The sequence below is a fragment of the Anabrus simplex genome, chromosome 5, assembly GCF_040414725.1.
Source record: "Anabrus simplex isolate iqAnaSimp1 chromosome 5, ASM4041472v1, whole genome shotgun sequence".
Lineage (NCBI taxonomy): Eukaryota > Metazoa > Arthropoda > Insecta > Orthoptera > Tettigoniidae > Anabrus > Anabrus simplex.
Genome location: NC_090269.1, coordinates 447,329,472 through 447,355,475, shown reverse-complemented (window position 1 = coordinate 447,355,475; position 26,004 = coordinate 447,329,472). Strand labels below are relative to the sequence as shown.

Genomic DNA, 26,004 nt, shown 5'->3' with positions numbered 1-26,004 from the left:
GACATGTTTGCAAAAATTAATGACTGGTTCAATAGGAGGCAGTTCGGATTTAGGATTCAGGAGGTCAAATAGACTGTATCGCGACTGACCTGTCTAACATATTTGGTAGGGTGGATCATGGGAGACTACTGGCAAAAATGAGTGCAACTGGAGTAGATCCTAATCTAGATCCTAATGGGTGGGTAGGAGATAGGGATCTGCGCTTAGATGGCCTTCATTTAAACCGCAGTGGTACGCATAAGTTAGGAAATTTGCTTGGAAGGGTAATAGGGAGGTACATACAGGGAAATGGGATGGCCTAGGGAGTGGTGATAAGGGAACAGGGAACTGGAAATCAAGTAGGGATGACATAAAATTGTTAGTGTTGAACTGTAGAAGTATTGTAAAGAAAGGAATAGAATTAAGTAATTTAATAGATATATATTTAGCAGATATTGTAATAGGAGTTGAATCATGGGTGAGAAATGATATAATGGATGCAGAAATTTATCTCACGGCACTGGAGTGTGTATCGTAGAGATAGGATAGGAATGGTGGGAGGGGGAGTGTTCATTCTGGTGAAAGAAGAATTTGTAAGCTATGAAAAAGTTAAAGATGAGACACATGAAATTCTAGGTGTAAGGCTCATTTCTAAAGATAATAGGCAACTTGATATATTTGGAGTGTACAGATCGGGAAAGGGTAGCACTGACGCGGATACGGAATTATTTGATAGGATAGTCAGCTATGTGGGAAACGACATGGAAAGAAATGTGATTGTAGCAGGAGATCTGAATTTGCCAGATGTCAATTGGGAAGGAAATGCGAACGACAGGAAGCATGACCAACAAATGACAAATAAGTTAATATGGGAAGGACAGCTGATTCAGAAAGTGATGGAACCAACCAGAGGGAAAAATATCCTGGATGTCATGCTGATAAAACCAGATGAGCTCTATAGGGAAACTGAAGTAAACAATGGTATTAGTGATCATGAAGCTGTTTTTGTGGTAGTTAAAAATAAATGTGATAGAAAGGAAGGTCTTAAAAGTAGGACTGTTAGGCAGTACCATATGGCTGATAAAGCAGGCATGAGGCAGTTTCTAAACAGTAACTATGATCGGTGGAAAACGGTAAATAAAAATGTAAACATACTTTGGGATGGGTTTAAAGAAATTGTTGAGGAATGCGAAAACAGGTTTGTACCTTTATTGGTGGTAGGGAATGGTAAAGACCCACCTTATTATAATAGAGAAATAAAGAGACTAAGAAAGAGGTGCAGACTGGCAAGAAATAGAGTTAGAAATGGCTGTGGAAGTAAGGAGAAATTGAAGGAACTTACTAGAAAATTGAATCTAGCAAAGAAGGCAGCTAAGGATAACATGAAGGCAAGCATAATTGGCAGTCATACAAATTTTAGTGAAAAATGGAAGGGTATGTATAGGTATTTTAAGGCAGAAACAGGTTCCAAGAAGGACATTCCAGGAATAATTAATGAACAAGGGGAGTGTGTATGTGAGGATCTTCAAAAGGCAGAAGTATTCAGTCAGCAGTATGTAAAGATTGTTGGTTACAAGGATAATGTCGAGATAGAGGAAGAGACTAAGGCCAAAGAAGTAATGAAATTTACATATGATAACAATGACATTTACAATCAGATACAAAAGTTGAAAACTAGAAAAGCAGCTGGAATTGATCAGATTTCTGGGGATATACTAAAGACAATGGGTTGGGATATAGTACCATATCTGAAGTACTTATTTGATTATTGTTTGGCCGAAGGAGCTATACCAGATGAATGGAGAGTTGCTATAGTAGCCCCTGTGTATAAAGGAAAGGGTGATAGACATAAAGCTGAAAATTACAGGCCAGTAAGTTTGACATGCATTGTATGTAAGCTTTGGGAAGGCATTCTTTCTGATTATATTAGACATGTTTGTGAAATTAATAACTGGTTCGATAGAAGGCAATTCGGTTTTAGGAAAGGTTATTCCACTGAAGCTCAACTTGTAGGATTCCAGCAAGATATAGCAGATATCTTGGATTCTGGAGGTCAAATGGACTGTATCGCGATTGACCTGTCTAAAGCATTTGATAGGGTGGATCATGGGAGACTACTGGCAAAAATGAGTGCAATTGGACTAGATAAAAGAGTGACTGAATGGGTTGCTATATTTCTAGAAAATAGATCTCAGAGAATTAGAGTAGGTGAAGCTTTATCTGACCCTGTAATAATTAAGAGGGGAATTCCTCAAGGCAGTATTATCGGACCTTTATGTTTTCTTATATATATAAATGATATGAGTAAAGGAGTGGAATTGGAGGTAAGGCTTTTTGTGGATGATGTTATTCTGTATAGAGTGATAAATTACAAGATTGAGAGCAACTGCAACGTGACCTCGATAATGTTGCGAGATGGACAGCAGGCAATGGTATGTTGATAAACGGGGTTAAAAGTCAGGTTGTGAGTTTCACAAATAGGAAAAGTCCTCTCAGTTCTAATTACTGCGTTGATGGGGCGAAAGTTCCTTTTGGGGATCATTGTAAGTATCTAGGTGTTAATATAAGGAAATATCTTCATTGGGGTAATCACATAAATGGGATTGTAAATAAAGGGTACAGATCTCTGCACATGGTTATGAGGGTGTGTAGGAGTTGTAGTAAGGATGTAAAGGAGAGTGCATATAAGTCTCTGGTAAGACCCCAACTAGAGTATGGTTCCAGTGTATGGGACCCTCACCAGGATTATCTGATTCAAGAACTGGCAAAAATCCAAAGAAAAGCAGCTCGATTCGTTCTGGGTGATTTCCGACAAAAGGGTAGCATTACAGAAATGTTGCAATGTTTGGGTTGGGGAGAATTGAGGGAAAGAAGAAGAGCTGCTCGACTAAGTGGTATGTTCCGAGCTGTCAGTGGAGAGATGGCGTGGAATGACATTAGTAGACAAATAAGTTTGAATGGCGTTTATAAAAGTAGGAAAGATCACAATATGAAGATAAAGTTGGAATTCATGAGGACAAACTGGGGCAAATATTCATTTATAGGAAGGGGAGTTAGGGACTGGAATAACTCACCAAGAGGGGTGTTCAATAAATTTCCAATTTCTTTGAAATCATTTAGGAAAAGGCTAGGAAAGCAACAGATAGGGAATCTGCCACCTGGGCGACTGCCCTAAATGCAGATCAGTATTGATTGATTGATTGATAGACAAAAGAGTGACTGAATGGGTTGCTATATTTCTAGATACCGGTAACATACTGTAGAGAATTAGAGTAGGAGAAGCTTTATCTGACCCTCTAATAATTAAGAGGGGAATTCCTCAAGGCAGTATTATTGGACCTTTATGTTTTGTTATACAGTATATATAAATGATATGAGTAAATAAGTGGAATCAGAGAGATAAGGCTTTCTGCAGATGATGTTTTTCCGTAGAGAGTAATAAATAAGTTACAAGACTGTGAGCAACTGCAAAATGACCTCGATGTAATTGTGAGATGGACAGCAGGCAAGAGTATGATGATAAATGGGGTTAAAAGTCAGGCTGTGAATTTCCCAAATAGGAAAAGACCTCTCAGATTTAATTACTATGTTGATGTGGTGAATGTTCCTTATGGGGATCACTGTACGTACCTAGGTGTTAACATAAGGAAAGGTCTTCATTGGGTTAATCACATAAATGTGTTTGTAAATTAAGGGTACAGATCTCTCTACACATGGTTATGAAGGTGTTTAGGGGTTGATGTAGGGATGTAAATGAGAGGGCATAAACGTCTCTGGTAGGACCCCAAGTAGAGTATGAGACCCTCACCAGGATTACTTGATTCAAGAACTGGAAAAAATCCAAAGGAGAAGCAGGTATACGTTAATTTTTCTAGGTGTCTTTCCACATAAGAGTAGCAATGCAAAATTGTTGCAAAGTTTGAGCTGGGAAAACTAGGGAGAAAGAGGACGAGCTGCTCAACTAAGAGTTATGCTCTGAGCTGTCAACGGAGAGATGGCGTTGAATTATATTAGTAGATGAATACATTTGGGTGTTGTCTTTAAATGTAGAATAGATCACAATATGAAGATAAAGTTGGAATTCAAGAGGACAAATTGGGGCAAGTATTCGTTTTTAGGAGGGGGGAGTTAGGGATTGGAGTAACTTACCAAAGGAGATGTTCAATAAATATCCAATTTCTTTGAAATTATTTAAGAAAAGGCTAGGAAAACAAGAGATAGGGAATCTGTCACCTGGGCGACTGTCCTAAATGCAGATTATTATTGACTGATTGATTGTCTTTTGCCGATTGTATAGCCCTACAGTTCAACTGGCAGTCACTAGCCCATTTCCTCCAGGAAAGTAAACTCACAGTAGAATTTAACTAATATGACTCATATCCTCCTTTGTATGCAGGGGCGGTTTCTCCATAAGGTTGCAGGTTTGCGCTACCCCCATTAAATTTTTGTTTATTTTAGGTAACGTTTTATCATTTAGATTACTCAACTACTGTATTTTCTTTCAACAAGACAAACCTTTCAATATCTTGAAAGAGCAAATATTGACTACAGGGTACTTTACAAGCTGGTACTCTTAGATGTTCACTGCAGGAGCCGAAAAGTTTGCAGCGGGAAGTCAACCTGAGGTAGGATGAAACTTGGGTTGCTCAAGGGGTGCGCAGGGCTCCTAGAAGTGTGCTTTTGGGCTGCTAGAGGGGTGCGCGGGGAGAGGAAAAGATAGGCGTGGCTTCTTATACATTGCTTAAATGGAGGTTTATCAACCTGGCTCCTCCTACCACGGCCGACTGGATCCCTCGCTGCGCTAAGGAACTACCTAGAGCGACGCATCAAATCGGCCGCGCTCCTATGTAACCAACTACTAGCGAAGTCGCTAGAGACCGTTGCTGTTCAATGTGAGATTCTGTTATAGAACAGGAGTGTCATCTGCTGGATCTCAGCCGGTTGGATCCCTCGCTGCGCTCCGTAAGGAGCTAGCTAGAGCTATTCGTCCTGACCAGAACGACGCATCGGATATATAACTAATGTCTCTAAATTTGATAATAAACACCACCATTTCTTTCAGTATAGTCGTGAGCTTTGTTATGTACGTACAACCTAAGTAGCTTATTGATTTCATTGTGTAAACATTCGTGTCAGCATGTGTGTTTTTTATTATTGTGCGTTTTTATCAGTTAGTGGTATTTTGCCAGATCATGAATTCGGTGCAGTCTTTAATGTCTAGGCCGTTTCCGCAACGGACTGCCGAGGAACAATTCGAGGTGAAACGAATGGGAAGGCCCACACGACGTTTAATTTCGAAACCAGATACATTACAAACGAATATTTATTCAATACCGGAATTAGGCTACCTCAAAGTGTTTCATTTCAGGATGGTAAAAGAGTTTTTAAATGAAAAAAAATGTTAATGCGTTATAGTAATATTCCTGAAAATAGAAATGTAAAATGTTGGTTTTATTTTTAATAATAAAAAAGTATTGTTGATGTATCTAGATTTGAAAATTAGCCTGTAATCATATTATATAATTGGTAAAAATTGTGCACCACTGAATTTTTAAACCACCAGCCGCCACTGTTTGTATGTGATTCGATCTTGTCTGTTTTGTAGTTAAATGCAGTGATGAATCACACTGGCATTGTGATCCTAAGTTATTGTTTTACTATCTAGACCCGACTTTATTGGTTACCTGTGTCCTTTCCCTAGCTGAATAGGTTATTCCGTAAAGCCTTTAATCTAAACATTGTATTCATCAAAGAGGTTCAGTAGCTGGACGGAGGCTATTTATGCGGAGTCCGATATTGAACAAGAGAAGAAGTACGGTATCCGTATACTGTGGAGTTGTCAGTTTCTAGACCAAGTCTGTTCTACTGGCTGACAGAAACCAAATTTCTTCTTCAAGCTTTTGTTGTAAGTGACGTGATGTTATAATTTACTACTATAGGCCTAAGCTACATCGCAATATCTGGTTTGGTTTCGAAGTGACATGTATGTTGTGTAATAAGATGCGTATTAACCAGTAGTACCGGTATCGTACAACTTATTCCGTTCTCGGTGTTACTTCTGCAAGATTTTGTTCTTTGAGGAATTGTGATTTCTATCATTTTACGCTGTGTCCACAAGCTCCAACATATTATCGGTAATGTTCAAGTCTCAGTCATACTTCTGCCAAACTTATAGATCTCAGATGAGAATTGTAAGAAGTAGGCCTAAATTTTAATCTTTCTCAGTTTCAGGTTTCTACACGTATCAAGCTACCTCTATTTTTTCTTTTTTTAAATTCTATTTTTACTTAAGCATTAGTAACTTATACCTGTAGTTGTATATGGAGAGGAAGAGGCTCATTAACAGTAGCCGGGAAACTGGAACTGTACGATGATGATGATGATGATGATGATGGTGGTGATCTACTGTATATAACTAGCTTTCTTTTTGAAAAATCCTAGCCTCTGCGTTACAATTGCCGGCAAGCCTTTCCCTCTTGTGTTGTAACAGTGTATGTATCTCAGTTTCACTGAATCGGATATCTGAATTTAATGGTATGAATAACTTTCCTGAAGTGCTGCACACCTGAAGAATTAAGGATGGTTATTTTAGAAAGAAATTACAATATTTAGAAATAAATTATATGATTCAGTGTATAATTGTAATTATTGTGTTGATGTGTTGTTTACTTCTGTGTGCGATCTAAATGTGACTCTGTGAATGTTCATTTTTTTAATTATTATTATTATTATTATTTTATTTTTTACACTGTAGGCTGCAAAAGATGTTAGTAGGGCTTGGAATCTTGCATGTTGTTCCATTTAGGACATCTGTAAAATTATTTGAATGTGTAGAATTCTTGGCATATCAGTGTTGTTATTTAGATTCTTCAGTATCATATCATTACCACACAACAGCTATATCCAGTGTTTAATCCTCATGTTTTACCATAACAGTAGCCTGCCTCTCTTTCGTAAGGTATTTCCTGATATTTATTGATGAGTTAAATAATTTCTTCAGGACCGAGCGAGTTGGCAGCGTGCTTAGGGGCGAGTTGCGGTGAGTTTGCATGGTTCGAACACCACCACTGGCATCCGTGAAGTTCGATTTCCATGGTTTCCCATTTACTCATTAGGCAAATGCTGGGGCAACTAAAACCAATAATATATTAATAAACTTGGCACACTTAGGAAGTGTCCCCGATGTTGAAATATACAAACTACATTTGCTCATAGTTTCTTGAATAGCTATATGTTTACACAGAAAACTGTTCCCAGGAAATAAGTAAGAATCAATGCAATTGACTACAGGAACGAAGCCCATATTACATGTGTGAGAAATTATAGTTTGTTTACTTTTACAGTAAAATATCATTGACTAACAAACACTGTTATTGAATGAAATGAATTAGGTGAGGTACCACTCGAGGTATTCACCACAGACAAGTTTCGTATCACCAGGGGAACAATAAAAACTGCTAAACGTTTAAACCAATTGTCTGACATGGTACTCCCTGCAAGAGACAATTTGGTAAGTACCCCTCGGTTCAGTCATTAGACATGACATGCTCAGACAAATAAAGATACATTGGTAGCATTTGTTCGATGAAATGAGTTGATGGCAGTGTTGTATACGTTTTTGTCTTCCGTTGAAAATATTAATCTTCATTTTCTGTTACCAGTCTTTTTGGTTGAGTTGTGAATCAAGGACCTTCTCAGTTTTCTATCTCTCCACCACTCCCTTCCTTCCTCCAATATCTCTTCTACTTTTACTCCTCTCTTCCCTGTACTCTCCTTCATGGTATCCATCCACCTCTTTCTGGGCATTCGCCATTGTCTTTCTCCTATTACTTTCTCTCTAAATACTCTCATTGGAGCTCTATTCCCCTATTCTCATCATGTGTCAATGCCATTTCTGGTTACTGGTCTCTTCCTTGTCCTGCAGTTTACGAATTACAATTCTCTCCCTAATTTCTATGTTTCTGCTTTTATCCTTTCATGTCTTCCCAATTATTCCTTTACGGAATTTCATTATGGCTGCTTAGATTCTGCTTTCATGTTTTGTTGCCGTTCATGTGCTGTCGCATATATCAAAACTGGAGTGTAACACATTGGGTACAGAATTTTCTTGCATTTCATTAGTACGTTCCAGTTCCACACTATAAATCTCACACATTGGTAAAACTTGTTCACTTCTCTTTGCAATTTTCTGTTTATTTTCCCATCATCACCGGGCTGAGTGGCTCAGACGGATGAGGCACTTGCCTTCTGACCCCAACTTGGCAGGTTTGAACGTGGCTCAGTCTGTAGGTATTTGAATGTGCAAATATACGTCAACCTCATGTAGGTAGATTTACTGGCACATAAGAATTCCTGCAAGACTAAATTCTGGCACCTTGGTGTCTCAGAAATCTGTAAAAAAAGTAGTTTGTAGGCTGTAAAGCAAATAACTATTGTTATATATTATTTTCTCATCTTCTGCAATTATACCCCACAAATACTTGAATCTTTCCACAACTTCAAATTGTCTTCCATTTCCTTGAATATTATCTCTTTCTTCTCTATTACCTCTCATCACCACTGCTATAGTACACGTCTCTGCAGTTATTTTATTCCATATTCCTCTACTCCTGATTCAATACTGTAACTTATTCTTGTACTTCCATTTCATCTCTTCCCCATATTACAATGTCATATGCAAAGAGTAAGGCTTTTGTCCCTATGCTTCCCATTTTTTGTTGTATAGTCTTGTGGATTTCATCCATGACTGTAATGAAGTGTAGAGGGGATAATACACGTCCTTGTTGAAGTTCTGTTTCTACGTTGAACCAGTTTGTTTATCCTATCATAGTTTTCATACTACCTGCTCACTTTTCATATATGGCTTTGATAAATTTTTCTGTTCTGCCTGCCTACATATTTTATCAAAGCAACCAAGACAACATACCGTGGTGCGCAGTCATATGCCTTCTCAATATCTATAAATATCATCACTAAATTCTGCCTGAACTCCAGTTTTTTCTCCATTACGTTCCTTAGATGCAGCAGATTGAAAAACATTTAGTGTGGAGTATGGCACTGTATTAGAGTGAAACATGGATAATAAATGGTGCTGAGAAAAATAGAGTTGAAGCCTTTGAAATGTGGTGTTATTGGAAGTTATTGAAGATCAGATGGATAGAACATGTCTCAGATAAGGAGATAGTTAATCAGCTTGATGAGAGGAGAATGTTTGTGAGATTTTGATCCTAAGAAGGAAAAGTTTGATAGAACAAATCTCAAGGCACTGGGAATTGTTCAGTTAGTTTCAGTCTTTACCTTAAGCTTCTAAATTGCAAACTCATCTTGCTGTTTTTTCATTTCTATGCAAAATTGTATGATTGTGATATTAGCTGTCGTGTAAAACTGTGGGCCCTTGGCTATGATCACGATATCGTCAGTCATGTTAAATTAGATATCCTATGGAAGTGGTCACTGTGTTGACAGTCATTTAAAACTGGAGGTCCTTGTCTATGATCACAATATCAACATTCATGTAAAATGTGAGTTTTTTTGTTATAATCATGATATTGACAATCATGTAATATTACAGGCTTGTTGCTTTGTCTGTTGACAAATAACCTAGATAATAATGACAGCAAAACGATAATATATTTTCTTGGCCTATTTTTCAGTATAAAGTCATTGGAAGCAATCAACAATCCCAGTACCTTCTAACTACTTCCCTTGTAGAGTGAAATGGACCTGGAAACAAAGATCAAAGAGGAACCAGCCTGGCTTGAAGGAACAGCAAATGCTTCACTTGTAAGTCTCATTCCAGTTAACCTTGTAGAGATCTGAATTTAACCCTTAGTAGCTGAATAAGTTTGGCAGGGGCAAAATTTACTATGTGCTTACCCAATATTAACACCAGCAGTCACCACTTGCAGCATGAGCATTTAGGCATGTTATGTCTCTGTTATGTTTCTTCATCTGGAAATATGTGACAGCATGCTATACATGGCTGCCAACACTTAGGAACTAAAAACAGCAGTGTTGATGTACATATTTGGGTCTGACTAATGACAAAATCATTGTTCATGGGTAAGCAAAAGGGTTCTGTTGGCATAAACCCCAGATTAGGGCCACAAAGTGGACAGTTGGCCTCTAGCATTTACTAGGGAGACAGCAGTGCATTCTATGCTTCTCTGTCTCAGGCGGCATTGCATCGGCCTCTCACTGCTGAGTTCGTGGATCAAATCCTGGTCAATCCTTGTGAGATTTATGCTGGCCGGGACAGGTTTATCTCCGGGTACTCTGGTGTTTCCTGTCATCTTTCATTCCAGCAACACTCTCCAATATCATTTCATCTGTCAGTCATTAATCCTTGCCCCAGAGGAGTGCGACAAGCTTTGTCAGCGGGCATAATTTCTATCCTTGCCACAAGATTGGGGCTTCATTCATTCCATCTCTGAGCTGGTCTCTGACTGGAAAACAGGTTGTAAGTTTTCATTTTCACAGCAGTGCATTTTATGTTTGATAGTGGTAAAGAGCTCAATGAATGTTTTGTGTTTGATAGTGAAGAAGCCCTTGTTAGGTCCAGCTAGTGACATAGTCATGATAGGCAGAGGCTCATCATCAAGGCTTCAGTGCCTTTCATGTGCTGAGTACCCATTGATTGACTGTCTATTGTTTTTTCTTTATTGTTGTAGGTAATTGATATGGCTTTCAGATGATTGTATGGTTGTCTTTATTCTGCATGGTTTGCTAATTGTATATTTGTGGGATTGGCATCACTTCCTTTCATATCAGCCAATTGCAATGCTACTAGTTGCTGAACTGATTGACAATGGTCGGTGCTAGATTTAATTAGGTTATTGCCAGTAGGTCCCTGGCTGTCATAGTGAACATATTTTTCCTTCGAAAGATGTTTCAGGTAAAATTTTCATCATTTAATCTTCTATACAATGTTACTAATGTTGGGTGAGCACATAGTAAAATACTGTCACAGTATAGCATGTCTAAGGCAAACACTATATTGAAGGTGGAGATGCAGTCAAAACACAGTCCAATGCGATCTTCTGAGTGTGTGGCTTTCAGTTCAGTGCCCCTTCATCTGATAGCTCAGGGGTTAAAGTGATAACATGCTAATTTCATGTTGGCAAGTGTGACTTGGTTTCAATCTAAAGGTATTTGAAGAAGCTGAATTATCCCAGCACATGTTTCTAGTTATACTTAATTCCTGCACATCATTCTGCCACCTCTTGTAAAAAAAAATCAAAATTATGTTAGAGAAATGTGTGCCAATATCGGAAACAACGTTTTTCTTCATAAATGTGCAGAGTTATTCTAAATGATGCATTGAATGTCCAAAGACCTATACTGTAACTTTTAAATACTTTCATATAATAAGAAATCAAAGTTCTCCAAATGTTCATTGCTTCTTCCTTTCATCATATCCTAGTAGATCATGAAGGAGGCTCTGAAAGAGCAGATGTTCTTGCCAACATTGCTGGCTCTGCACTGATGGTGTTCTCTCAGAACACTACGTAACATCCTTGTAGTCGTAAAACATTTCATTTGTAGTTGCTTTGAGTGTGGCCCACATCACACCTTTCCCTGAAATATGACCGATAAGCCTGCTTTTATAATCTTTTTTTTTTTTTTTTTCATTTTTTGAGTTCAGTAAAACCAGAGTAAAGAATGTGCTTCAGATATTTCAAGGTATTTTAATCTGTCTGTAAACAAGCTCTATGGTGAGTATGTAGGATTTATATCTCTCACTATATGTTAACAGGTTTAGAACAGTTTTAGCACTTTTAAGGAGTTCAAACAACCTCTAACATTATTTTGATATGATTGGACATATAAAAACAGTTCATATTTTTTAGTGTTTATGTCTGTGGCTGCTTACTTCCAAAATTCTGTGCAAGATGGCTCCAATTCCATCTCTGGTAGGATGCAATGTATCATCTGGTATGCCTAGGAAACTTTTCTCAGTTTATATTTGGATAACATTCTTGTCCTTTCCATGACATTAGGTGTGAGCAAGGATAGTAACACCAATCTCAATACAGCCTTTGGTTTTAAGAATTGTCTCCTGTTGGAAACCTTCCATAAACATTAGCAAATTTTTTTTTTTTTTTTTTTTGCTATTTGCTTTACGTCGCACCGACACAGATAGGTCTTATGGCGACGATGGGACAGGAAAGGGCTAGGACTGGGAAGGAAGCGGCCGTGGCCTTAATTAAGGTACAGCCCCAGCATTTGCCTGGTGTGAAAATGGGAAACCACGGAAAACCATTTTCAGGGCTGCCGACAGTGGGGTTCGAACCTACTATCTCCCGAATACTGGATACTGGCCGCATTTAAGCGACTGCAGCTATCGAGCTCGGTTAGCAAAATTTTGAAAATATCTGTAAAACTGGCAGGTAATGGATTACCATGCTCTTTAGTTGGTGACTGTATTTGTAGAAATGTGTTACGTGCTTACCTAATATATCTTCTTTTCCACAGGAAAGTATTGAACATGTAACACAAATTATAACTATGAAAAAGGAAGCCAAATCAGAGTTAACAGTGCCAGGGCCAACAGAGGATTGTTTATTTGAGGTAAATGTACATAATTTGATAAGCGATTGTCATGTAATGAAAATTGTTAGAATGTCGCTCAACAGATATCAATGGTTGACCCGTCATTTCGATGTGTATGATTGATAGTACTATGGAAAATATGCTTTTAATGAGATTGACTGTTTGCTTGCCTAATTTTCATATTTTGTTCAAGTTGTTCCAAGATCTTGCATTAGGCATGACGTAGCAGATGGGATGGCTCCCAAGAGCTGTAGTGCATATCATTTAGGAACTGGCATTATTGCTACTAATACTTTTGACTGCATGAATGTCTTCAAACACAAATTTGCAATAAGATACATTCTTTTATTACTGTCGGGCAAAAGTATTGGGATGCGTCAAATATCCAAGGACGTTAATTATGTGAGAAAATATGGTAGTTAGGTTAGAATTGTTGGAAGGGCTAATATTTAACTATGTTGAGAAGATGTATGTGTTGCAAGGGTGGTCAGTTCATTGCAGGTGAACCAATAAGTAACCATCACACTTCTGAGATGATATCAGACTCTTGACAGCTGTTTCCCAGATTCCACCAAAGTGTGACTCTGCAGGAGGGATGAAATGCCATTTCAGTCCCATGCCTGCAGTTGCAGTGAATTATTGCTTTTTATGTGGATTGTCTTGCAGACTTTCCTTTATTTCTTTAGCTGCTCCGAAGACCTTCTTCCCATTATCACTGTATATGTTCAGGGGTTGACTTCTATGAGAATGAAGTCGAAGAAGAGCAGTGAGAAATGTAGTTGTGGTCAGATCAGGTATCATGGCAGTGTGGTCTTGCTTGACTTCACTACATTTTTTATGAACATTGTTCCAGAATAGTCTATTCCAGTGTTAAGGAATGGGTACACTGGTGTTACATGCACCTTTGGTGTGTTTAACATTAACTATACAGAAGTATCAGCATTCAACTTGCAACACTTGTGACGTGCATGAGTGTGCCTTCTTTACCATCCCATTTGCTGATGGGATGTAAATATTTTATTTTTGAATTAGAAATGTGTTTTAGAGTGGAGTGTCTGGATGAAGTAGTCGAAGGTGTTCTGCCATGATTATTAACTTATATTAGCTTTGTTAGATGATAGTATGGATGCAGATAGATGCGGTGTTTTGACTCTGCAAGCATTTGGACATTGTTCAGTCCTCTGCTGACACAAATTTTGCCTTCTTGATCTCTGATTGGGTTTATAGTCTTAATAAAAGTTGATAGCTTCCTACACAACATTAATGCAAAATTTGAGTGCGGAGTTCAAATTCAATATGAACTGTGAACTTTAATTTCACTCCATGGGTTGTTTACAACAATGTGAGGCAAGTCACAAACAATAAACAACTACTCTTTGTACTTTTTTATTTCGAAACTTTTGTTATGAATAGATCATCGTGCACGGCTGTAAGAAGTATTGGTGGCATTCTTTATTCTGCGAGATAAATTTGAACATCACGTTTTGATTTCGGCCAACCCAAGGCATCTTAGTTGAACCATTTTGGACCTTGGCAACAAAGTGAAATTTTGAAGGTTATGTTCATTTTTAGTCGTTGGTCACTAAGGCAGAGGGTTTGTCATCGGACAGCATATTGTACCACTCATTTTATGGTGTACCAACAATCGAACACCACAACAGCAAAACAAGTGAGAGCACAACACAGCAAGCATCAGTGTCAATTGCGAGCTCAACAACAAGAAGGTTCAGCGGTTATCCCAATGCGAACATCACACCAACTTCTGAGGGATGCCACAAAGGACAAGACAGGACTGGAATTGATGGAATATCTGGGCAGGAACAAAGGTCAACTGACTGCAACTGAGGAGTGGATCTTACACAGTACAAGAAATAGAACAATGACCTGAAATAACAACATATGCCATGGTTTAAAGACCAAAACTGAATGTAATAATAAGTACGGTGGATGAATATATAAAAGATATAAAAATAAAATTGAAATTTCTAGAATTTAAAATAAATAGCATCTAGAATGATTTTAAATTAAGAGGGAGGGAATCATCTTGGATATTAGACTTCTTAAAATGGCATACGGCAGACATAATTTAGATACCAGTTACGTTAAGAGAAATTTAGATTGGTTGTAAACCACAGAAATGACGTATAATACATGTTTACATTTTCAGCATCTTCCGAACTTGGTATTGAAATTTGAAGAATTATGAGTAGTCTTCTTATCTACAGCAGCTATATTCTTGTTATGTGCACAATATACGATACCGCTGATGTATACAGTTTCCGGGTAGGGGTGTCCCTATATTTTACACAGTTATATTTAATTGCCTTTGATAAAAATTTATTTACACCAAACCATATCAAATACTTGGCTTTTACAAGAAAGGAACTTTAGTGAATACTTGAGGGTATCTGCAAGCCAATAAGAATGTAAAACGCGCACAAGGGGAGAACCAAGAAAATAAAGAGTATAATGCATATAGATAATTTAAGGATAAACAAAGTGAAAATAGGAATTGATGCAATGAAATTTAACATAATAGAAACAAAATTAATTTTAACCACAAAGCAGAAAATTAAATACTGAAAATCCAACAAAATTCAGTAAAATAATAACCATGACCAAGTTTTGATACATTAAATACACCAACACAACCATACATAATAACCAAGGTAGCAAGTCACAAAATTCAGTAATCACCATCACCAACAACAATAAGATGGTAAGGCAGGCATTATCTAATCGTAAGGCAACATCTCACAATAATGAAAATTTCGGTGTCAGGCAAAGAAAAGAATGAGGTGGAACTGGACCATAAATAACCCAAGAGAAATAAAATAAAATTTAGAATAAAAGGCAAGGCAAATTACCAAATAAATCTACAAAAATAAACTCACTTCTGTTTCTTTGATGTCATATGCTGTTAATCACTTTATTTAACAATCCTGTCTCTTTCCGTGCGCTCTCTTCATCGGCAAATGGAGTGGTCTTGAAGAAGAGAGGATGTGCGGGGCAGTTGCCCTCCCACTCTTGGAAAAAATACATTTTTATTACATTTTAGCCATTTAAAACTAGAAAGAGAAAATGATCATTTTTGCAGTTCTAGCTTATTTTCCTTAACCAGTGTTCGGAGCTATGACAGTGGTCAAAATTAAGATGCCAAACAGGGCAAATGTCCCAAAAGCCAAGGTTTAAACCTGTTGAAAATATGAAACACTGTCAGTATACATTATCTGCCTTGACTGAAGCTATTCAACAGGTTAAATCCGGTATGAAGTCCAAAAGGCAAGCATCTACACCATACCAGGTCCCTTTAACAAAGTTAAACGACATTCTATCTGGGCTTCAGAAGATTCAGACTGCCCTTGCCCGGAAGCCGTTCCTTAGTTCATGAGACGAAGAGTGCATTAGTGAATTAATAATTAACATGGCTAAGGAAGGATTTCCGTTGAAGAAAAATAATTAACTTGACACTGTTCAGCAAATTGTGCATACATGAGGAAGGAACACATCGTTTAGGCATGGAGGACCTGGTAAAACCTGGTTCAGATGTTTTATGGAATGGCGGAATCCTTTAGCAAGGACAGAGCATCTATCCCGGAAGAGAGAATACGTGGTTGGTTGTGGGACTGTTGTGCTACCTGGAATCTGAGGATGTGAGATCAATTATGGAAGATCCAAGCAGGATCCTATATGCAGACCAGGCAAGTTTTCTGTTTCTAAAGGTTTGGGGAAGTACCATGGAGTGAGGGGGAAGAGGTTCAATTTACAGGAACCTCTAAAGAGAAGGTAGGCATAACAGTGCCAGCAGACGTTGTGCCCCAACAGTGATCATCTATAGCAACATACGACTTCAGTGTACAGGAGCCATGGATCTACGAGAAAACTGAAGGTGACTGGAGGAAGGCCCCAACATTTCTGTACTGACTTCAACATTTTAGGTCATGGCTAGATGTAGAGAAAATAACAATTCTATTTCTTGATGGACGCAGGAGATATTTATCCCTTGAAGTCAGTGAATTTTTTCATGACCATGGAAGAATATTGTACTCTTTTCCCTAATACCACCCATCTTCTGAAACCAGCAGATGCTGGTGTATTTACACCTCTAAACCGAGCATGGAGAAATGCTTTCTAAGATGAGAAAATACAATTTCTTGGTTCATCAGAAACCAAGGTAAATTTTGCACACATGTTATAGTGTAGGATGATGCTCTTAGGCCAGATATTGTGAAAAGCGCCGTTTGTAAGTGTGGTCTCTATCCACTACATCCCGATGCTGTGGACTACACAAAATGTGTTGATGATATTTTGAAAACCCCAGTGGAAAGCCCACAGCAAGAGAGTGACGAAGGCAGCCCTTTGTCCCCTTTTACTTGCAATAAGAAGATAAAGATGAACTGTAAGAATTATTTCCTCCTTGTTTTCTTCATAAATTCAATGACATGGTGGAGAAAAGCAGAAATATGGTGAACCAGATTTGTATGCTAACTGGAAAAGTGTTACAACTCAGTACAATTCAACATGTGAAATAATATTGGCTAATCAAAACGAAACGATGACAGATAATTCATTAGAACAAGATGATGATGATCAGGTCAGAGATAATTTTACGTGGATTGATGAATGTTTAGAGGTACCTTCTCCCAAGAAGGATCTTTCTGGTGCTGTCATTTTGAAGAGCAGAATAAAAGTTCTCAAGCCAAATTTATTCAATGAGCATGAAACTACTTCAGATCTTGCATGCTCACCCACGTCAAGTAATAGCATGGATTCTTTCAAATATTTTCTCAAAATTCTTCAAATACCATAAAAGCCTCATCAGTTTATATTAAGGAAAATATACGCAATATCTTAAAAGGAATACCAGGAAGAATTGAAGAGAAAGAAAAGAAACAAGGACAATCGAAGACATGTTCCGCTCTCTTTAGTAAGATAGAGATAAGAAAGTGATTTTAGTGTTTTTCAAGGTATTTTATTATATATTAATATAGCCTCCTCTACTTTTGTGATTTATATATAAGAATCATTCGGTTCCATTCGGAGAACTTTCATGGCTCAGGCGGAAACATGTGTGCCTCTCACTGCTGGGTTCCCTGTTTCAAATCCTGGTCACTCCATGTGCGATTTGTGCTGGACAAAGCGGAGGCGAACAGGTTTTTCTCCAGGTACTCTGGTTTTCTGTCATCTTTCATTGCAGGAACACTCTCCACTATCATTTCATTTCATCTGTCAGTCATTAATCTTTGCCCCAGAGGAGTGCGACAGGCTTCAGCAGCTGGCCCAATTCCCATCCTCACCGCAAGGCTTCATTCATTCCATCTCTGACCCAGTCACTGACTGGAAAACTGGTTGTTGGTTTCTTCTATTTTGTTCATTTTATCACAACCATATAATGTCTACTGCTAACGTGAGTTATAATCAGTGATCTCAATATATAAACAGGATACAACAGCTATGCTTTGGAATGGCAAAAATCGTGACGTTTGTTTTTTGTTACGTTGGCAACTGTGTACGTACTGAATGTGAATTTGTCATTCGTGATTCTTATTGGAAAATATATTTCTAGATGAGTTTTCATAATTTTTTAATTATAAATGGTGAAATATTGTGTGGCGTATGGTTGTAAAGAGCTCCAGAGAAAAGGATGTAGAGTTCAGTTTCACACGTAAGTTATTTTAGTACGTTATAAACTGGTTGATGTCGGACATAACCTCAAGCGGTACATGGCTAAGACTATTTACTTATTTATTTATTTTTATGATTTGCTTGTTTATACAGGTTTCCATTTTCTCGGCCTGATATTCTGAAGAAGTAGGTTCAAGCAATATGCAGAGAATATTGGTTACCCATAGCATAGAGTATTTTAAAAAAAATACAGTATGCAACAAACATTTTACACCTAATAGTTATCAGTCAAGAACTGCGCACCTGTAAAATTACTGAAAGAAGATGTTGTGCCATCAATCTTCAATTTTCCAGGCCATCTTCAAAGAAAGATTGTTACAAGACGACAGCTGGTTCTCAAAGGATCAGTCCTTAATCTGGTTAGTATGAGACCTATACATTTTTTAAATAGAAAAATACATTTTGCAAAGGTATTATTCTTATGCATGTAAATGTTTGATGTTTTTCATTGCAGAAATAAGAGGAAGTGGCAGGTGTTTCTGTACAAGATCAAGAGTTTCCTGATAACATGAAAATAGACAATCAGACTTGGACAGACAGTCTCCCAAATTTCCTGTGAAAACAGAATTGATGAAGAAGATCAAAAGGCTTCAGATGATTGTTTATAGCGGGAATAAGAAGATAAGTAACATGGTGGAATTAATTTCAGTTTTGTAAAAGAAGTACTGACTTAGAAAGCATTTTGAAATTTCATTTCAGTGGCTTTCTGTTGCACTTCATAATGAACCAGTTTCAGAATTCTGAAGTAGGTAAACCAGCAAGAATGTACAGTGATATCATGAAACAATTTGATTTAAGATTGCACTTTCATTCCCCAAGAGCATACAAATATGCGAGAACACTGTTTCAATTACTACACCCTAACCGCATTAGGTCATGGATTTCATCAGTGAATTGTGAACCAGGATTTGTTTCTGATGTGTTTGAATTTTTGAAAGAAAACTGTGATAAGTTAAAAAGAATGTGCTTTAGTGTTTGACAGTATGTTGATTAGAAAGCAGTTACTATGTGATGATAGTTATAAAGTTAAAAGAGCTTATGTTAATTTTGGTCAGATGGTTTCAATAGAGATAGATGATTTGGCTAGCGAAGCTCTAGTTTTTCAAATTATGACACACTGGAAAAAGTTTAAGTGACTAGTGGCCTATCTTTTTGTAAATAAGTTTCCTGCTGATCTACTGACACAGTTAATAAAAACTTGTCATATTAAAGTCTATGAAGTTGGTGTTGTGATACGTATTGTTACGTGTGATAGTCCGTTTGTTAATGTTCAAGCTCTGAGAAACTTGGGATGATGTTATGAAGGTGAGTGTGTTATATATCTCCTTTTAAACACCCATCAACTGATTGTAACGTTTATGCAATACCTACCATACTGGATCCATGTCATATGCTGAAATTAGCAAGAAATACCCTAGCAGATAAGAAAATAATTAAAACTGTGGATGGAGATATGAAATGGGACTATATTGTCAAACGTCATTCATTACAGGAGAGTGACTGCTTATTCATTATCAAACAGCATTTTCAAACAAAAAATGAATGTGTCCTTGCTGCTGAGACCTTGAGTTCAAGTGTTGCAGATGCACTTGAATTCCTTGAGGCGCATAAGCGTCCTGATTTTCAAGGTTCAGCTGCAACAATTTCTTTCCTTAGGAAAATAGATAGGTTGTTTGACATCCTTAATTCTCGAAATGTCTTCAGTCAAGGATTCAAACAATGTAGGATGGTTAGAAAATGTGAACTTCTCTCAAAATTATTTTGATGAACTGGAAAGTTTCTTGAAGTCAGTGACTCTTGATGATGTTCCTATTTTGTTACACCCCCGTAAAACATTTGTATTGGGTTTCCTGTTCTGTATGAAAAGTATAGGTATGTTGGTACCAGAATTTTTTTTTTTTTCAGAGAGAGTGACCCATTCAAATATTTTTTGACATACAAGGTATTACAAGATCATACTGAATTGTTTTTTTTTTCGTGTATTCAAGCTAGAGGTAGTTGGAATAATAATCCAGACACACTACAGTTTCAGCAGCAGCATATGCTGAGTCCAAGACATGGGCTACCACTCCCTACTTACGTTACCCCTTTTCGATGGTTGATTTAGTGAATTTCATGCCTTTTAAGAGATTTGAGCTGTAGCCTACTGTGTTGTCTAGGCTCCTTCACAAGCTACTGTCCTGGCCTCTGCTACTGTCAATACTCAACGCCTGATCAGTGGAGATGGTAGCCTAATGTTTAGCAAATTAAAGTCCGGCTTTGTGGCTAAATGAATAGAATGCTTGCCTTTGGTCCAATGGCCCCGGATCAGTTCTCAGATTCAAACCCCTTGTACCGTTAATTCCCCTGGCTTGGGGACTGGGTGTTTATGGCATCTTCGCCATTCATTTCATCCTCATTAGGTCATCTCCAATCCTATACAGATGCCATGGACCATTATTATTATTATTATTATTATTATTATTAAACACAAATGTTGAATCTTACAGCATTACCAGAGATCGTACACATCATTCACTGATTTATTAGCTTCCTCGGGAGATCAGTGGTGGTGTCCAACCCATGATCATGGGTTCGATTCCAACCAACAAAAGAGAACACTAAACCTGAAAGATTGCATTTCTTTTTAGGAAAGCATGGCTATTAGTAAGCAGTGACGATCTGATGAACCGACGCCTAGCACAGCTATTCCCCCCCCACCGGTCTCTGCACCTATCGGGCAAACATCAGCAAGCCGCGCAAGGTGGGTCGAGGGGAAAGGGACGCACAGCCTGGGCTGCAATATCTGCCTCCGATGCCTTGCTCTCAGAAATACGTGCGACTTTTTTTTTTCCAGTTGCTTTGATATTTTGTCAATGGAACAATGTGTCAGATGCTTACATTATAATTTCCATCGTTCTCATTTGAGGTGTGGGCTTCACCGATAGCCTTGGTAACCCTCAGTATACGCCACTGAGTTTCAGTCAGCTCTCAAATCACTGTTGAGCTAGTTCAAATGTCAATGTGATTAATTTTGAATCAAACTGTGAATTCTCTATTGCGCAGTTCATGCCTTGTAAGGTGCAATCAGAATCAAATAATTATAACTATTTGGATTCAGAATGTTTAGTTTATTGTACGGTAATGCACTGGTTGCAGCAGAACTGTGTGATTATGTAAACAACATTGTTTATTATATAGCTGGCTTTGTTGTTACAAAATTGTTGAAGGCCATACAGTACCGGGCAAGTTGGCCGTGCGGTTAGGGGCGCACAGCTGTGAGCTTGCATCCGGGTGATAGTGGGTTCGAACTCCATTGTCGGCAGCCTTGAAGATGGTTTTCCATGGTTTCCCATTTTCACACCAGGCTGTACCTTAATTAAGGCCACGGCCGCTTCCTCCCCACTCCTAAGCCTTTCCTATCCCATCGTTGCCATAAGACCTATCTGTGTTGGTGCAACGTAAAGCCAATTGCAAAAAAAGAAAAAACCATACAATGCTGTGAATGTGCTGCAATGTTGACAGTGTCTATTAACCAGACCATTGATCATACTTATTTTAAAACTCCTACATCAGATCCAACTGCTTTTACACAGCAAGTTTCCAGAGGTGGTCTTAAATTTGCTTCAGAAGCAATATTTAAAATAGTACAGTACTCACAGAAGTGGTTTCGCTCTCTTATGAGGTTTTCAGATTGGAGCAAGCCATATATGCATGCTCACTTTGTTTATTCTGTCTCTCACTATTTTAATCTTCATTGCCCAAATATTGTTCAAATTAACCACACAATTAATTCTGCTATTGATGTTGAAGATTTACATGAGACCAAGGTATTGAAAGACATTGTCTCTACATACAGTATATTCCAGTTAGATTATGAGCACATTCAAGAGCAGTAAGAAACAGTGCTACAAATGCTACTGTACGACAAAAGCTGACAAAGCTCATCTTATTTTCCAATGTGTAGTTTACAGCTGAATAATGTATGCTGCTCCTGTAATATGTAATTTTTCATTCTGAAATTCTAAATATTTGTCAAATTTTTCTCTTTTGCTATAGTAATGTACAATAGGTATGGTATAAAATGTGAACTCGTATTCATCATCAATTTCATTTTCCCTTGTCCAGCTCCTGCCAGGTCAGGATGTTGATGGTACTTCTCCACCATTGCTTCTCCTTCCACTACTTCTCTTCAGTAATTGTATTTCATTCCAGTCTACATTTTGATATATTGTTCTTGACAGAGTATATCCATCTTTCTTTGGGCCTCCCTCTTGCCCTCTGTCTTAGCCGCCAACACTTGTTTTGGTATCCTTCCCTCCTCCTCCAGCCGGGCTGAGTGGCTCAGACAGTTGAGGTGCGGCCTCCAGGCCCTAACTTGGCACAGTTTGGTGGTATTTGAAGGTGCTCAGATAAGTCAGCCTCATGTCGGTAGATTTACTGGCACATAAAAGAACTCCTGTGGGATGAAATTCCAGCATCTTGGCATCTCTGAAAACCATAAAATTAGTCAGTGGGACGTAAAGCCAATAACATTATTATTATTATTTCTTCCCTCCTCCATCCTCATAACATGTCTCAATTTATTCTTCTCCATTCTCTGTTTTTCTATGTATTTCTTTTCTGACCTCGACATTTCTTACTCTGTCTCTCCTTGTGTTCCCTAGCATACTCCTCAGGAACTTCGTCTCACTGGCCTGAATTTTACTCTCATCTCTTGCTGCCAGTGTCCAAGTCTCTGATGCATACATTAATATAGGGGTGTCTGTACATTATCTCTTTACATTTCATAGGAATGTTCCATATCAAGTTCCTTACATTCTGGTAGAACATATTTCCCACTTGTACCCTTCTGCTGTATCCAACCTTGCATCTTGCATTCTTTCACCTCTCGAATATTTGAAGCATTCAAAAAACTCAAGACTTTGTCCTCTGATACGAACGATACCTTTCCTTCTCTTTCTCCTCTTGTCATCACCACTGTTTTGCTCTTGTATTATGCAGTTTTCATTTTTATTTAACTTCTCCTGTGCTTTCAATATAAGTGGTCCATTATTAGAAATTATAAATTCTCCAGCTAACTCATTCTTGGTTGCCAACGTTTGTGTCCAGTGTGCCAATTTGGGCTCATTAGTTGGTAACTAGCACACCTACGAAGACGCATGGCTAGTGCAATTAGTGGAGGCCACTGCGTAGGCTTTTTTGAGACACTGGCAGTGCCAATGGATCATGAGAGAATTTGCCTCTCATAAAAATTGATGCCTGGTAGGCCATCACATGATATCAACCAAGAATGAATTAGCTGGAAAATTTATATTTTGGTATAATGGACCCTTGATATTTGAATTATGAATTTACTCATTCAGAACAATTCTTTCAGGTTCCTGATGGGAACTGATGTTCTTGCTGGTGAGACCTAGTGTTTACAGTGCACTATGTCATCTGGTATGGGCTAGAACAAATTACTTTCATTGATCTGTCTCAATCTCATCCTTGGTGTTGACAATATGAAAGTGACTGAGGTATGAGTGATGCTGGTAATGCCATTCCTTATGCAGCTAGTCCCTGCTATGAATGGTGTGAAAATGTTACTCATATAGTTGGTTGGTTCATGCATTTCAGTTGTCTTGGCAGGTTAATATGTAATAGCAACTTTTGGTCCGGTGAGAAAAAGAATGGGAAACAACTTCACACCTCATTTCCGTAGAATACCTCTTCGGTGATTCCTACAGCATCTATGACAGCTGATGGCGGAGCTATTCGGGATCGGACCAGCCTTTGGGCTGAATACTCAATTTACTTACATGGTAATCAAAATCTGTATCATATGAGATGCATAGTGCATTAGCACTGCCTGTGGTTCCAAGTAGCTTACGCAGTGGCATCCACTACCCATCCCACCCTCTACCAGCCTCTTCCATCCATGGAACGTCGCCTGGTTTGCATTGTTCTCTGTCTCCCACCTCTCTATCGCACCAAAGACCACTATATCATATTCCCAAACTGAACACCCACGTCCCTCTCCTGTTCCAAAGATTCCTCGATAAAGCCCTGATCCCCAACAACCCCATCACATCCCCACTCTGGTCACTACCCTTTAAGGCCCCTCGACATAGCTTATCCCCGCTCCACTTTTACCACATCCTCATCCAACCCACAGACCGGCCACCCCTGTAGAGACGACTGTGTACCCCACACACCCTCTCCACACATCATTAGCTGCCTAGTCCATCTTGTAGGTCACTATTACTTTTCGATATTCCAGTTCCTAAGACACTACATCGACCACCTCACCATTGACCATGAAATAGCACTCTCTTTTAGTTGCACTTAGCGGGCATTCGAACCTACAATGTGTTCCGCCATAGAGACAAATCCAGCTTCTTGCTACAATGTGACATTCTGTACGGATGTATATATTCCTAAAATTTTGTTATATGTAGTTAATATAGATCAATGTTTTCTCACCAATTTATTTACTCAGACGTTACGTTCATAGCATATAGTTGATTTAATTTCAGTTATTGTACGTTTCAACAGTCTTTACATATAATGAACATTATGTATCAGAATGCTGGCTAAGTCTATTCATTTAGTCGGTGAAAATAGCTAAGCTGCTATTGGTTATGCTGTCAAGAACTCAAAATTAGAACCCACAATATGTTCCAGGTATAGAACTGATGTAGCCTATTGCTAAAATGTGGCAAGCTGTACATGTTCCAAATTCTATTGTATATAGTTGGTATAGATCAATGTTATGTTCAAGTACTTTGTAACATTCAATATTTTCCTAGCAGGTTGCGGACTTTATTCATTCGTTTCATAACTAATAACACTAATTTTGTATTTGTATATAACTCTCATTAATAGTACTGCAGAAAATAGTGAAGTTTCTATGGTTTTGCTGTTAAAGCCTGTATTATCGTATTATTGTTTCTTGATATGTGTAATCAAGCAAAATCTTCTGTTCACATGTAGATGGTAGAAGACAACAAAACTAATTCAGTAAAAATAAAAATTGACAAACCAGAAGAGAGAGAGAAAAATAGAAAGACTATCGTACAGAACAATGTGTATACCACAAGACTCCCTAGCTAAGACGCAAACAATCCATTCTCCCACTCCTATCATCTCTATTTACCCTCCCCCACATCTAACACATCACCTTAAACTCCCCCTTACTAGGTGGCCTGTCTCACCCTGTAGGGGAGGAATTAAAGCTTGAATAGATAGCCTCCACTACATGCATTAGCCATGCATCTTGGTAGGTGTGCTAGTTACCAACTGATAAGCCCAAATTGGCACACTGGGGAGAAATGCTGGCAACCAAGAATGACTTTGCTGGAAAACTTATCATTTCCATTTATATTGGAATTATGAATTAACTCATTTAGGACATATATTTCAGGGAATCAGAATCTGTACCTTCTCCTCTGCTGTCATAGCCAGATCCTACATATCCACAACTATGTAGGTACGTCTGTCTATGTTTTTTAATCCCTGACCCATACTGTATAGAAAATACTTTTCTCATATATGCTTATATTGGACAAGGGCATTTAACCGTAGGGAGGAAGGGTTTGTGAAATATCAAGGGTCACGAACATTGGGAGTGGTTTTTTTTTTTTTTTTTTTGCTACGGGCTTTACGTCGCACCGACACAGATAGGTCTTACGGCGACGATGGGATAGGAAAGGCCCAGGAGTTGGAAGGAAGCGGCCGTGGCCTTAATTAAGGTACAGCCCCAGCATTTGCCTGGTGTGAAAATGGGAAACCACGGAAAACCATTTTCAGGGCTGCCGATAGTGG

The 26,004-nt window shown here is 38.2% G+C and overlaps 1 protein-coding gene across 1 annotated transcript in view; it reads left to right on the top strand.

Moving 5' to 3' along the window:
- The first annotated feature begins 6,021 nt into the window (after nt 1–6,021).
- The window catches only part of LOC136875092 (zinc finger protein ZFP2), an 80,403-nt gene continuing 60,420 nt past the window's right edge, over nt 6,022–26,004 (top strand). The window contains exons 1-3 of the mRNA XM_067148823.2: nt 6,022–6,113; nt 9,633–9,762; nt 12,454–12,549. Coding sequence (XP_067004924.2) covers nt 9,697–9,762; nt 12,454–12,549 — 162 coding nt within the window. The 5' untranslated portion in view covers nt 6,022–6,113; nt 9,633–9,696. The remainder of the gene's footprint in view (nt 6,114–9,632; nt 9,763–12,453; nt 12,550–26,004) is intronic.